General features: G+C 42.0%; 1 protein-coding gene across 1 annotated transcript in view; it reads right to left on the reverse strand.

The window, feature by feature from the left end:
- Positions 1-5,573: 5,573 nt before the first annotated feature.
- The window catches only part of FBN1 (fibrillin 1), a 227,851-nt gene continuing 217,345 nt past the window's right edge, over positions 5,574-16,079 (reverse strand). The window contains exons 62-65 of the mRNA XM_004421551.3: positions 15,736-15,855; positions 10,811-11,042; positions 8,097-8,271; positions 5,574-6,873 (exon numbers count right to left, since the gene is read on the reverse strand). Of these exons, the coding sequence (XP_004421608.1) occupies positions 6,484-6,873; positions 8,097-8,271; positions 10,811-11,042; positions 15,736-15,855 (917 nt within the window). The 3' untranslated portion in view covers positions 5,574-6,483. The remainder of the gene's footprint in view (positions 6,874-8,096; positions 8,272-10,810; positions 11,043-15,735; positions 15,856-16,079) is intronic.

Genomic DNA, 16,079 nt, shown 5'->3' on the forward strand with positions numbered 1-16,079 from the left:
AACCCAGGCAGCTCTGCCTATATTTTATATGTTCTATTTCAGGGTAAGTGTCATTTAAACTTAGGAGTCTAAATCTATAAGTGAACTCACCATTGAAAAATCACCACTTTTCAGCATTATGTGTGGAAGGTATGCTAGAATGGTATTTCTAACTTGGATGATTCATAAAGATCTAGACATGGGGCCTTGAAGACATCAAAGGTGAATTTACTACAGAACTGTATCTTGCGCCCTGTCTCCTACGGCTGTGAAAAGTAAGGACCCCTATACCTACTTCCTTCAGGAACCTGAAAAGTCTAACCATGTCCCCACCAAAGATACAACTGGAGAGAGCTGCTCTGTCAACCCTTATTTTAAACCTCCTGTAGGCTAGGTACCCGGCTTCATTCATCTTGTCCCTAGTGTTTCATGCAGGTGGCACTAAGCAAGTCCTCAAAAATATTTGTTGAGAAAAAACAAAGAAAAGGAAGGAGAGGACGAGGAGAAGAGACAGAAAGAGAAGAAATGGGTTGCTCTTTTGCATGGGTTTTTCCTATTTCACTTGTATTTTTGCTTCCTCCAATCTCAGTCATTGATCCATTCAACACATATTAAGTGCCTACTGTGTGTCAGGTACCAAACTGGGCAATGGAGCTAAAAGGACGAAGCAGACTCTTTGCTATCAGAGGTCTCACATGACCAAGGGGAGGCAGCAGTGCGTCACGGGATCATGACAAGCACTTATTGAGGGTCACGGAAGGCAGGGGAAGAAGGAAGCAGTTGGGCTGAGCAAGGCGTGGCTCATTCTCTGCTCCATCCTCACTTGGTTGCTGGGAGAGGAGAGAGGAGCCTAGATCCTGAATCACAAATGTAATTTGTAGGTTTCCAGGTTCCTATTTTGCTTTCATGTTTTGTATTTTATTTGTTCTTCTTTTTGCATGCACGGTCAATTGAGTACATGCTGTGTCATCAGAAGGTTCAGAGTTTTTAGTCTCAGTCCTACCTCTTTAAGGAGAGAGACATTTTATAAGATACCTGAACTCGGGCACAATGAGGATTATAATTACCCAGGATTGAGGTGAGGTGCAGAGGGGATTGTTCACAAGTGCTTTTTAAACTAGAGGTGCTAGATTTAAAAATATATATATGGTAGGCAACACTGATCCTGTGAGGATATAGTGAAGGTGTTATTGTGAACCCCAACTACTGACGAGGAAAGCGAGACTCAGAGATATCAAGGAGTTGCCCTGGCCACATAGCTTAGAAAGGGAACTTGGACACAGCTTTCTGACCTCAGATTTCCCGTGGTGTTAGGACTCTGGACCAGGTGCTCCTGAGGACCTCAGGACTGGACTGAAATCTCAGCAAATTTTCTTTACAAGACAAGGAAAGGTCAAAACTCTGTGAACCAAGAATCACAGACACTGAGGAAAAAACCTTGAGACTGAGAGCATCAGCATTTAGGAATGGCCTCTGGCTTCCATGTCCTCTCCTGGTGGTTGTGAGGCCTGTGTGGGCGGACATGGACGGCGTGGGCATGATCGGGAGCCATTTTCTCCGGGGGAGCTGGTTTTGCAGCAGACTGACTCCCGGGCTCAATGATTGCTGTGAATGACCCACAAGTGAGCCTGCTAGGGTCAGTCTACAAACGTGTAGGAAGCAGCAGGCCGCAGAGGAGCTGGCAATCCTCCCTGAGGCACAGGATCACTGGAGTTGGATCGTGGGACTGCCCTAAGAGAAGCAGGGGACACGTCGAAGGGGGATAATCTTGGTGCAACCGGAGACAGAAAGGCTGAACAGCACATCATGCTGATTTCATGTAGCAACAAAAGTACACAGACACATACACAATGTTACAAGCCAATATGACCTCAATAAAATAATTAAATAAAAACAATACACAGACACAAACCCAATCCAGCCTGTCATGCCTTTGAAATTCTGATGTATCAAGGTCCCATTAATCTTTCCCGACAGGTCTGGCCTTCTGCATAGCAGAGCTGTTGGGGACACCCAGAGCAGAGTTCGCCGTACAGACACAACCACACAGGCCGGTGACCTCTTTCTGTCAGCGGCTGGTGCGATGGATGGGATGTGTGATTATCACCAGGATGTTTTCCAATGTCTCCATTTCCAAGAGAAGAAAAAGCTGAATCATTCAGGTTTGATTTAATTCTCCCCCGGAGAGAATTTTACAATGGACCTCTTCTGATTCCTGCAACTCCCAGCACAGCTGCAAAGAACACATCAGGCGGGGTGTGGAAGGTGCCCAGGAGCTGCTGCAGGGAGCGGCTGCTTTCTGCTAAACATCTCCACCTCGGTCTTGCTTAACTTTGAACCCGAGCGAAGGATTGTGGAAATACTGAGTGTGATGCCTTCTAGCTGACACTATACCCAGCCCTTGAGGGGTAAAAGGGAGCGCAGAGAGGGTAATGCTGCATTTATTCATGAAATGGGAATAGTCACAGAGATCAAAAATAATGAATATTACTTCGTGTGGCACAAAACTAACGTATAGGGGCCGGCCTGGTGGCGCAAGCGGTTAAGTGCGTGCGCTCCGCTTCAGTGGCCCGGGGTTCAAGGGTTTGGATCCCGGGTGCGCACCACGCACCACTTGTCACGCCATGCTGTGGCGGCGTCCCATAGAAAGTGGAGGAAGATGGGCACAGAAGTTAGCTCAGAGCTAATCTTCCTCAGCAAAAAAGAGGGGGATCAGCATAAGATGTTAGCTCAGGACTGATCTCCCTCACACACACAAAATAATAATAATAATAATAATAATGTATAGAGCAGAGAGTAGAGCTAGCAGGAAATCACACTCACTTACCTGCTATGATTTCATTTACTTAAAAAGGATGCGCCTTCCACTGTCCAATAACAAGAATGAAACGGACATCCATTTGTAGAGGTCATAATTCAGGCTTGGATCAAGGATGCAAAACAGCCCATATCCTAAAAAGAGGTTTATGACTTTGCCAAAAAAACCATTTTGGATTCATTAGCAGTTAGTTGAAATAACAGATTTTGTGTTATTGCCAGGTCCTGCCAAATGTACATTGGTGTCAAATATACAAGACCCTCATGTTTATACAGACATTTGTGAGAATGTCAGAACCTTTCATTGAAACCCAGTCCTCTAAGTGAACCCAGTCGTGGATACACACTGAAATCTGCAAAATCAAATTCACAGCCTTCTTGTTTCTCTCTCACCCTAAACTCAGAATAACACTGAGAATCCTTTCCTAACAATACGTAGGCTCACAATGGGTTTCAAAATGTTTAATGAAGTAAATTGGTTTGCTTTTTTTTTCAAAGTGTTATTTAAAATTGGCAAGGGGGAAATAACTTTGTCTTCAGCTACATATGTGAAAAGTAATCTTTCTTCCTGTAATAATCTTCTAGCATTTAAAAACAATGTCTTTAAACCATTCAATAATTATATTTCTAATATATCTGTAAGAACTATGGTTAAAATCAGAATAAAGTACATTCTATGGACAAAGCTGACTGTGATTTTAAAATCTCTAACAGTTTACAGGTATATAACTTTTAAGTATACTAATATAGTATCAATCTAATTGTCCTTTATTTTGGCTCATCTAATTTACAACATGATTTCTGAAGTTTAACAGTATTTGTAATGGCAATGTCCAAAGCAATTTTGGCTGAATAAAGTGCTATTTGTTGAACAAAAATGTAGTTGTTTGTGCAAGTTTAAACATTTCACAAGGCCAGTTGAGTTCATTTCAACCCTACTTACAAAATAATTATTGGCAAATGAAATGGGCTGAGGGGTAGAGACAAGACGTTTTCAAGCTTCTGAGAGTTTTACAAAACCAAGTTCTTCAACCATTGAAAGTAAAATTGAAAGGTCGCAGACAATTAAAAGGTACAGGGTTTAAATCTCAGCATTAAAAAGGGTCCCGACAAGAGGAATATTTACAATGGAACAATGAGGAAAATGTTTTGTTACAGTCAGAAACATGGAAAATATGCTGTTGAAAATTGTTGGCTCTGAAATAAATAAAATCCAGACTGAGACTATTAAAAATATCAAAGTGATCTACTAAGTGCCAACTCTATTTTCTTCTGTTGTTTATTATAAAGAAAATCCATTATTGAATATATTATAGTTCTGGTTAAATTATCAAAGACACTTTCCGTATGCAAACTGTCTTTACCAGACGCTATATAGTCTTCTCCAACAATTTTAGTATACTTCCATCATAGAACCATAGGTGCAGAGTTAAAAGGAAATTTTGAGTCGTATTTTAACTTTCTAACCAAGGTACAAATCCCTTCCAAAATTCTCATTCGACTCATCTCTTTTGAACGCCTATTATGAGCAAGATTTTTCTGGACAGCAAAATAAGATACAAAAAATACTTCAAGGGGCTGGCCCAGTGGCACAGTAGTTAAGTTCTCACGTTCTGCTTCGGCAGCCTGGTTCACCGGTTCGGATTCTGGGCGCGGACCTACTCACCGCTCATCAAGCGGTGAGTCCCATATAGGCGGCGTCCCATATAGAAGAGCTACAACTTTACAACTATGATATACAACTATATGTACTGGGGCTTTGGAGAGAAAAAAGTAAAAAAGAGGAAGATTAGCAAGAGATGTTTGCGCAGGGCCAATCTTCCTCAAAAAAAAAAAAATACTTCAAGATGTTCATGGTCTGTTAGGTGGAAGAAAACATCCTTGTCTGCTGGCTGCCCTTATGCCTAGCCTGAAGCCCTCTAGTTAGTGACAGGGAGCTCACACATTGCAAGGAAACCCATTTTCTCAGTGGGTGGCCCAATCATCAGGAAGGTATGTGCTAAACTGAGCTCTACACCAACTGACTGTGGTTTTGTTTTCAGGAATATACCTGCTCCATCTTCTTTAGCCTAGCTCTTTGAAGATTTTGAGAGGACTTTTCTGCGTCCTATATGGTTCCTTCTCCCTTCATGAAGCAGTCTCATTTCACCTTTATTTTCACTACCTTTACTTTACTGCCCTTAGGGATTTTAAAAACTATTTCATATCAATTGAATGAGGTTAACTTGTAAACATTCAATGTTGCACTTAAAATAAAACAGTATCTTCAAATTATGACATTCAGAAAACAAGACTTATAGCATTCAATTGGATTCAATTTGGGATTATCCCTTTGTAATTAGACTAGCACTGACTAACAACAGATGTTTAGGGGGAAAAAAAGGATGGAACACCTAAGGCTTGCCAAAACTGTGTGTATATTTAAAGGGAGGGGGCATGATAAATCTTTTATAATGAAACGCATGTGCTCTAAGACAATGACTGAACTTGTTATGTTAAGGTAACTTAAATCTAGTAGTTTAAAAGTCACAGGATTATTAGATCATGTTTTGGAAATGTTGCTACAATCTAAATTTCTTATTGGTGAAAGAGAACTCTGCTGTCTTTAATGAATAAAACAAGGGACTGACTCAAATATGCTAAATTTTCTTCTACAGGTTGTACATTTGGCAACTTTAGAAGTTAAGAGACCCAGGATAATTAAATTCAGGAGACTATTTAGCCTCCAGAATGGCCCCTCCAATCCCACATCCATGCAAGAACACAAAGCCAAGGGGTACACTAAAAAAAGAAGAGACTGTTTTATTGTGACATTTATGACATAGACCCCTTGTTGACAAGAATGACCGAGGGTAATCTTGGCATATTGCACAGGTGGGATGAAGGATGCACTGGTGATCCTCTGGCTGCTGAGGCTGTTTCCTGGTCCTCCCAGACCTCCATACATGTGTGGGCCAGTCACAGAAATTTCATTACCACTTGGTGTATACATTTAACAAGTCTTTGGTCTTAATAAGCACCATTACAAACCCTCACATTAAGGGCATTATTATTCTAGTTTATAAATGTTTCAATGATAAAAAATAGCACGATTACAGTATACACACACTTAATTTACATGTAATGTATTATACTCATAACTGAGATAAGCTACTGAACTAACTTTGGTTGATTGAAATTAATGAAGTATTTGAACTGAATACTTGTAATTTGGTTTCTAAGTTGTGTAAATATTACAGTGCATTTATAAGTCTAGTTTGAGAATTTACTAGCACCAAATAGATATTATAAATGGCCAACCTAGTACTTGTATTTGGAGAAGCAAAGTTTAAAAATTTGAAAAAATAGAACAGTCCATCAATCGAAAGCACATTCCTGTACGTCTGCTAGAAGGAAGGCACGTCAGCATGAATGGCCAACTCCCAATGGAAAGACATGTCCCAGTTTTCAAGAATCAACACATATACCAAGGTAGCTTAGCTACACACATAAGAAGCCTGAGAAAGTGGTTGTTTTGAACTAGGGTAGTCACCTGTACCTTGCTTTTGTAATACAAGAATAGTGCTTATTTATAGAAATTTATGTGGTGAAAGATTGTACCTATGATATGAAGATTCTGATTGGGGGAAAAATTCAGTTCTACCTATCTATCTTTGTTTTTTAATTATTTGGTCTCTGGATGGTGAATTAATGAAGCAAAATCTGAATTTTCATCTTCAGATTATCACCCAGTTCACCACTGAGGTAGTCTTTGTCATATTTATCTTCTAGCTGATTGAGTTCTTTCTTTTTATAAAGTGGAGTACTACTGATTTGTAATGAATAGGTTCCAGCCACTGGCTTCTTCTTTGTGAAGTGGAGGTAGCTGATCCCTTCCTTTTGGTTGATTTTAAAGAAACCATTTTCATTTCCAGATTCAATCAAGTATCTGTTGTGATTCGTCAGAGTCGTAAGGGCCGGAAGGAGTTCTAGGATTCGGACCTTGTTACTGATGTGGGAAATATTGAAAGCGAACATGGCTGTCTTCTCAACATCCCAACTGGCAAGACTCACATTGGCTTCTATCTCAGGCTGATCCTGGAAAGACACATGGCGGTGTGTTAAATAAAACGTAAATATGTCACTTATTTTCCATATTAAAGAAAAAGTGACTTGAATCCCACACCAATACAACTTTCTTCTCATGTTGTATATACTATGTTTAAAAGGCATATTCATAAAACACTTTGTTTAAACCACAAACGTGCTAAATTGGCACATATTCATAATACTAAAAAAATATTAAACTTATATCAAGAAGAAAGTCAAGTTGAAATCACTTGTATTTAGAAGTCTTTTAATGCAGTGGGTCTCAAAGTGTGGTCCCTGGACCAGCAGCCTCAGCATCACCTGGGAATCTGTTAGAAATGCAAATTCTCAGTGCCACCTGAGACCCACTAAATCAGAAACGCTGGGGGTGTCTAACAGCAATCGTTTTAACAATCCTTCCAGATGATTCAGATGCACATTCAAGTTTGAGAACCACTGTTTTAATAGGTTATTTTCTTTCCAAAGACTTATCTAATTTCCCCAACCGCAGTGGATGGGTTGTAGCACCAATGCTAAGAGCCAGTCTATTTCAATTTTGTTCACTGACGCAAAAACCATCCCCTCCGAAGGACACACCTATGAACCTACTTCCTGACTCTGATGATCTGCTAATATGCAATGCTTTTCACCTGGCTTCTTGCTTGACTCTCTGGGACCACATGTACTGGATTCTCCGGGCCTGGAGCCAGAGGTCTGGGTGGATATCTGTACATTTCTGAGTTGACTGAAAGGCTGCAGCAGCCGTAGGCAAAGAAAACCAGGCTGCCTGAGCTCCATGTTGTTTTTGTCTAGAATCCAAGTTCCCTCACTCTCCACATGGCTCTTTTCAGTAGAGGAGCCTCTAGCTTTCAGAACTTGGCATCCCTGTGTAGGGAGCACTATGTCACTTTACTATGCTGCCCACTTGCTGTCCTGGATCTCAGACCTTGTCCTTTCAGCAGACTCTGGGTGGGTGTTTGACTTTCTTTTTGGCGAGACAGAGGAAATGAGCAAGTATGCGAAAACCTTTGAATGGCCACTCCCTAAAAGCAGCAAGAAACTCCAGAGCACCCCACAGACGCTGGTAAAATGCAGCCTAGAGCTCAGGGAATGTCTGGATTTTCTCCCCAGGGAGCTTTTTCACACTTTGGGGCATCCTTGGAGGAAACCGCAGGCATCTGGATAGCCTTTCCGCAATAGGAGACATCAGGAGAAACGAGCTTCTGACCCACCTCGATGTTGAAGGCATCTGTTTCGTTTGTGCTTCTCCGTTTCCTGCCCCGTTTGGGGTAGCCGTTAATCTTACACTCATAACAAGCCTCCGGGGAGAGTGAATTGTCATCCATTTCACTGCTGGCAGGTGGCTCTGTGCCGCCTCGGGCCATGCCCATTCCAGAAACACAGTGCCTGCAATAGAAGGGGAGCACAGACGGTTTTCATTAGAAGTGGGAGATAAGGGAAGAGGTACGCGAGTTCTGGTGAAGCCTGGACCCTGCCTGGTGACCTGTAGCCCTTGATTATCTATCCATTGGATGATTGGCTGCTTCTGAGAACCACACTGAAGTCCTCTGTGTTTGCCCTCTAATTCCAGTTCCCTGAGTTTATTGATTTCTTTCTACTATCTCTGAAGGCCCTGTTTTGCATATTTATTTGCCCGTTCATTTCCTAATGTGGCAGGCATTTTGCCGTACTTATGCTGGGAAGGGGACTTGGAGTAGAAACAAGAGAACAACAGGGGATGAAGGAGACCATGTGACTTGGGAGGTTGAAAAAAAAGGCCTTCACTTTATGAAACAGGCTCCCCAGAAGTGAGAAAGGTGTAAGACATCACTGTTCAGTTCCCTGCCCTCTTCCCTCTTAACTGATACCATCAATGCCACCTCTACTTCCCCCTCCACCACGGTCACCACCCTTCATGACTCCAGCTTCTCAGCAACCTCTCCTATTATGTGACCTCTCACTTTGGCTGAAGCTACTGAAGATTGGAAGAAAGCTCTAGGTGATAACTGAGGTTGATTTAGAAATACATTGTGAAGATATGCAATGTATAAAATACATGTATCAGAGCTTGCCCAACTGTGGGAAATTGTTTCAAGTCATTCAAAACCACTAGGGCCATTGGCTCTGACTCATGTGAGGCTGGATAAACAAACCCATGCCCAAGAGAGAACGAGTTCAGCTGTTTTTCTTTGCCTTTCAGTTATGAAAGCCAAGTTATGGAGGGAGGATGCGTGTTTCACAGGGACCTTGTTTTGTTATTCTGCTTACTACTTCTTAGGCTACTAGGAATGTATTTACCAGGCTCCTCTTTCAAAATGTGTTGAAATATCTCAATGATCCTAAGAGAATCTTTATTTGCAGGCAGGGTCCACTCCAGTCATTCATAAAGAAGCCAAAACTGTTATAAATGGGTAGATTTCTACTAATGGGTCATAACACAGACCAAATATTATTTACCTCTTTATCTGTCATAGTTGGCCTACTCTTTATAACCCATTTTCCTTTATGCCCTTAAGATTCAAAATACAACACCAATGAGCAGAATATATTTTGCATTTTGCAGCAATTTACGAGTTCCTACTATTTTCTGCAATCCTGCCAGAGCCCAACACATTTCCTTTTCTCTTCCTTTATTTCATAACATGAAATGTGTAGAAACAATAAAATGGATGAAATGATAAATGCTCATCTTGTGTGTGTGTATACATTCACACGATGATTAAATTATGGGAAGGCAAACCCCGAACTTGCAGGCTTTAGTTCCTTTCTCAGAACTCCTTTCCAATATTGTCATACCCCGGGAACACCACTTACAAGAAGTGTGACTACAAAGTCCCACTGGCCAGAAGCCAGTTTGGAGTGTCACAGTTTTTGCTGGGAAAATGGTTCTGGCATTAACTTATAAAGAATGAGTCTACCGAGAGCCAGACACAAACATCTGGGAATTTGTGTCCTCCTGCTGGCATTCTGTTTGCTTCCCATGAAACATTCTTTTACCTTCAAGTCTATACAGACCCAAAACAAATCACTTGACGTTTGTGTGTCAAGAAATCAAAGACTGCTAAATTAATAATTTGATATATACATGTATGTGTATGTTATGGACTATGTAACTTTGTGTGTGTGGGGTGTATGTGTGTGAGGGGGACTATATGTGTGTACACATATTTAATGTCTGTGTGTTCCTAATTAAAAAGTTAAAATCTAAGATCCTTTACGGGATAACCAAAACTAGATGGACATTCAAGTCCCGATTAATTCAGGAGAGAAAAAGACCTAAACTTTGAAAACTTACCACTGAGCTTTTCAAACACTGAGTAAAATAAAAAATATGTCTTCCCCGCCCCAATTCTTACACATATACTATGGTAAAGTACTCTACCTGGAAAAGATAATAATTACTTTAACTTTCATTTTTAATGCTCTTTTGGTAATTTGGAATGTAAATATAAGTCCGAAATGTAAAACATACTTTAAAACTGTAAAAGACCCCATAAAAGGTATCTTTCTGATTTATCCTAACAGGAGCCAAACGAAAAGCCATTTTAAGTCGAGAGAATCCTGCTGTCCCAGGAGAAGGGTGGATCAGCAACGTGCACCGTGAGGCCAGTTCTGTCATGGGTCGCCCCTGTATTTCCCGAGAAATGAATCACTTTCCACAAGATGTGAAGATCAAGAGAATGAGATAGAGAAGCCCTACATCGAGGGATGGACAATGTAGTTTCACTATTTTGTTTGACGTTCGTTCTATGAATTTCCGGAAATCTAGATGTCTCCTTTCAAATAAAATAACCTAAAACCTTTGCAGAGCTAACTGGAATTAACTCAAGGATGATAAAAAGTATGGTTCTAACCTCTACTAGGACAGGTCATTGTGAGTTAAATATACTTAATTATACTATGAATGAGAGAGCCTCCAACCAGGACCATGAATAGCAGCGCCTACCCTTGGCCTATTCGGAAGTAACCAGGTGGGCAGGCACACAGGTAGCCGCCCTCAGTATTGGAACAGCCGTAACTGCAGGGGGCCTGCGAAGAGCCACATTCGTTGATGTCCTGGCATCCTCCGCTGAACTGCTCGTACTGGAAGCCGGCGGGACACATGCACTTGTAGCTCCCCAGGGTGTTGTGACAGGAGGCTCCTCCACAAATGTGAGCACTGAGGCATTCGTTTTCATCTGTAGGGAAAACCAGAAGACACCACATATGTGACACTGGCCAGAGGTTTCTATTGAGGAGTCTGGGTCAGGCCACTTGCCGCTGGCCAGCTGGTTCTCAGCTAGACTCTCAGGAAAGTAAGGGAGGCAAAAGTGGCTGAGGTGGGGAGAGGAATAAGAGAGAAAGACGTGGAAACAGATGTGGTCCATTGCCATGTGGTGAGCAAATGTGGCTGATGAGGTCCAATGCTCCAGGCAGAGCGCATCAGAGGATGGTATTCTGAGCACCCACAGACTCCAGTTCTCATCTGAAGCCAACACCTGTATGTTCTGCTCCATATGAGCATCCTGTGAAGAATGCAGAGCTGGCTTGCAGCGAAGGGTCAGGGGTCAGGGTGGGAGGGAAGGAATCATGTAGTTCTCTGTGCAATGGGATGACTATCTCCAAAGCAAGGAACAACCATATTCCTAGAGGCTCCTTCCCCAGTCCACCTTTTCCAGGATGTGCAGGGCTGGCAAGGGCTGACATCCTGCAGGAAGTGTCTGCCCCACTTGGACTTCCTTTTCAAAAATCTCCAAAAGCCCCCAGGTGCTTGTCCTGGGGATGAATAGTGCCTTCTGGTATGTCTGCTCCCATCTCTGAATGGGCCCCCCTTATCCAAACCAGCCTCCTGCCCAGAGTGTCTGGGCCATGTCTAAAGCTACGTATGGCTGGAAGAGATTCAGTGCAGACTTCATGAGCAATAACTGGGGAAAACCCACAAGAGAGACAGATGCTGCAGGACCGGATACCCACAGGGACCTGCCAAGTCTGATGGTAATCAAGACAAAGAAATCTAACTTTTAAAAATCAACTCAAAGAAAGAAAATCTCGAGGTTCTCATTATTTCTAACTTATACTTTTTTGAAATCTCCAATGTATTTTCATAGTCCTGACTTTGTAGGTTGGAAGCTTGCTGGTAAGACATTTCTTAATTGCTGCAGCCCATTTGGAGGCATATGCTCATCTGAATGCAGGTGGATTGGCCTTCTCCTCACTTAGCAAATAATTCCAATGGAAGGGCGGGGGGAAGGTAATTAATATTTATTAGATGCCTACTGCATGACAGATGAGATACTGGGCACTTCACATTCATTTACTTAACCATCCTAACAATCTGGGAGGTAGGTATTATAATCCCTGTTTCAGATGAAGAAAGTGAGGCTCAGAAAGCCCCTCTGAGATCTCCCAGCAGAGCCACAGGGCAGAGATGCACATTCAGGGCTGTCTGACTGCAAATGCCACGTGCTTTCCTTTATACCACAATGTCTCCCAAGAGACTCACCTCCATTTAAACTGGTACTTCCTTTCTCCTTTAATTAGTTTTACCTTATTTGCTAAAGTAGATTCGTTTATAAAGAACAAAATTGTTTCTAAGAAAATATCTGTTTTTCAAATTAGGAAAACAGGTGGATAAAAATGGTGGGGGCAGGGTGCTTGATATATCTATTCTATTCATATCTCCTTCCTTCCTTGCTTCTTTCCTCCCCTCCCTCTCTCCTTCCCTCCTTCTTTCCTGTGTGTGGTTACAGGAAGAAGGAGTAAGATACACAATAAGAAAGCCATTTGCTGAGCTGCCTGCTACAACTTGGTACCTAGCTAGGGTCTGTTTGAGGATACTTTACATCCAGGGACTCTCAAGTACCCACCCAAGGTCACTTGGGGTCCAGGGTTCCTAGAACAGAAATAATTAAATCTGCCCTTGTCTGTTTTCTTTTCCTCTTATTTTAAAAGAGAGATGAGGCGTGTGATAGATACCAATGGAGACCATGGGCATCAAAGAGTGAATGAACTGAGGGTATTTACTTTGATGGAGAGAATATCCCTGGGCTGGACACCTTTTTCTTGCCCCTCCATGTCCATCTCCAGACTTTCCACCTGCTCTTGGCCCCAGGAGGCTGACCTGTATGGAGCATCGATGGCTCCTCTCCCTTGTCCTGTGCTTTTGGTTGGCCTCAGCTGTCTGTTTCCTGCTGGGACTCTGACTGAAGAAACCTCTAAGGCATGGGTATACGTGGGCAAGACATACCTTTATATGTCAACATAGAGCTTAGATTTATTCTGTTTTATTCTAACAGGCAGAAATAGGACCAACGGTCAGAAGTTAGAGGGAGGAAAAGTTCATTCTCTATAAAAAAGACATTTCTAAGAATTAAAGTTTTCTATACACAGATTGGGCTATCTTGGGAGAAAAGGAGTGTCCTACAACGTGGTATTCAAGTCAAACTTGGATGACCAGGGAGGCTGAAGAAGGATTTATATACTAGGAATGAAGTCAGACTAGATAATCTCTAAGGTTCTTTTGAACTTGGAGCATCTATCTGTGCTGCCATAAATATATATTCCAGTCAAGAACTCTCCCCCTTCTCCTTTCACATTCTTTTCTGTTTTATTTTACTTTTTGTTCCTTCCTGCGAATCTAATAAAGTTTAAATTAAACTTGTTTATCTGGGTTGGAGAGGTGGGGTGGAGTAGAACACGGCTTAAGATAAGAAATTGGCAAATGTTCCATGTTTACAGCTTGCAAATAGTCTGTTTGTGCACTCACCCTTTTTATCAATATACAAACACCACAATTTGTTTAACATGTTTTGCACTTTTCCTGACCTTTTTCATCCCGTGCACCCTGGAGCAAATGGCTCCACAAAGAATTTTTCTACACTCCAGAATCTTTGTTTTATTCTTTCAGTTGGTACTTAATTTGGTGAGAGTTTTGTTCTTTTTATAAAAAGAGACAATTTTAATATTATTGAAACAGCATTGGAGTCTCCAAAAAATACTTCTTAAAAGCAGATTGAAACCTGTCCACTCCATCCTCTAAAATCAAATGTTTCAGCATTAGGTCTGCATAGTGCACATTAGCTGTGGTGGTAAGGGAGAACCACTAGGAGAATTCCAAAATGTATGATGGGCTTCCTCTTACTAACTTTCTCTAGGTCAAAATGGGTCAATTCCAACTGCAAGCTGGAAGTTTGATATTTTTTAGAAAGCAATGAAATCCAGTGCCCCTGACCCCAAACCCATCCATCTTCTAAGAATGAACTTCTGGCTGCCTAGGAGTGAGGATCCAGAGAGGGCTGGACCAAGAGATCTGCTCTGCTTTGCATGGCCCTGGGGAAGCCATTCTGGCCCAAAGCAATGCTCCTTCCGGATAACTACAATTCCTAAGAATTATGAGCCCCGTTTGGAGTGGTATCTTTTGGCCATCAAAAACCCCCAAATCTTTTCCTGCTTCTTACTGACTTACTCTTCTTGAACTCCCAACCAGAAGATGATCTTCATGGGGCCAAAGTAGAATCTCCAGGCAACTAGGGCATGACCCTGCCATCTCTACTATCCCCTGACTGAAGGCAGGAAGAAGAGGGTAAGGCCCAGGAGTGGGATACCTCATCTCTTTTTTACTGTTCCCCACAGCTCCAATTGCACTCAAGGAACCTATATAATAAGGGCAGACAGGCTTATATACTGGGTATTGAATCAACAAAGTTCACTCTGGAAGTTCTGTGAATAGTGTCAGAAACTGGTGATTAAAACCCAAGACCTCACTGAGCTGATAACGAACAAAGGCATTCGTACTAAGACCAGACAGCTAGTAAGCAAGTCGTGCAGTCTAAAGTCCTCTAACACTGGGGTCGTTTTAGCCAACCCTACTTCCCTTCTGCAAAATTGTGTCTTGTAAAGGATCAAACAAGACGAGAAGTGAGACACAATTTTGATAAATAAAAACACACCAATTGTGTCTTCATTTGGAGTAAGGTGAAGCATCGCAATGCAGAGCAGCCACCCAGGAAGCAATAATTCTTTGTGTCTTTGCTAAGGAGGGCTCTGTACCGAAGAGTGTGAACAGGCACCTGAACACCGAGCTTGCAGTGGTGCTCTGTAGATACTTGCTTGATGAAAAAACGAGCGAACATCCATGCTTCAAATGTAGCCCTAAATCAGGAAGTTAAGAGCCCTGGGTTCTAGTTCCAGGCATGTCACAAAGGAACCGGTAAGGACAGATTACCTTTCCTCCCTTGGCTTCTGGTTCTTCCTCAGGAAAACAAAGAGCTTGGGCTAGTTGGATCTGGGGTCGCCCTACACTCACAGTGTTTGGATTCTCTGATGAGCATTGCGAGTTATTTTCCCATGACATTGTGGAATCAAAAATGACATAATTTCAATTTAATGGGAGAATCTGTGGGTCTCCCTTAATTTTTAAAAGAACTTAGCAATCCTGAAAAAACTTGCTCTGTCTGCTGCTTGTACTCTGCCACAAAGATGTGTATTGCTGAATGGAACCACTTCTGCGTCTTCCAGCCAAAAGTCATTCGTAACAGCTTCTGGCTGGCTGAAATTTTTCAGTCAGAAGTAGGATTTTGCTAGTTCCCGTGTGACAAGAACTCACATGTGGGCCGATGAATAGCAATGCAACCGAAGGCCAGGGGGATATTGGGAGTTAAGGAATTCTAGGGGCATTTCAAATGCCCTCAAAGTACCCTTTATCATTATTTATTTCTTGGTTTGCTATTTTGCAAAGGCTATAACTTCCCTGTGGTTTCCACCAGGTTAGGGCAATTTTAAACGAGTATTTGTTGCTTCAATGATAAGTTTCAAGTTTTCAGAAAGAAAGCAGTATCTTGACTCATAGGAGCTTATAGCAATTCATCTTGTTAACAAGGAAAAACTACTTGCCAACACACTGGTTCCATTGGTAGTGCTGGAGATAGCCTTGGGGGCAGCTGCACCTGTAGCCCCCAATGATGTTCTGGCAGCCGTGCTGGCAGCGATGGTTTCCTTCACACTCATCCACATCTGAAAAAGAAGGTAGACTTGTCTTTAAGCCACATCAACGCTTGTCTCAGAGGTGTTCTCTGAAGCAAAACTTATATGCACGCTAAATGAAAGGCAGTTGTAATAAGACATCTGACCCCTAAAAAATTATTCTACCACCAAAAACTTCAAGAATATCTACTCTGGAGCTTTTGGTAAGTCCAAGGAGAAAAGCACTCAGACAGCCCTGGGAAAGTCTACAAATG

Source organism: Ceratotherium simum, chromosome 3 (assembly GCF_057802395.1).
Source record: "Ceratotherium simum simum isolate JZ-2026a chromosome 3, ASM5780239v1, whole genome shotgun sequence".
Classification (NCBI taxonomy): Eukaryota; Metazoa; Chordata; class Mammalia; order Perissodactyla; family Rhinocerotidae; genus Ceratotherium; species Ceratotherium simum.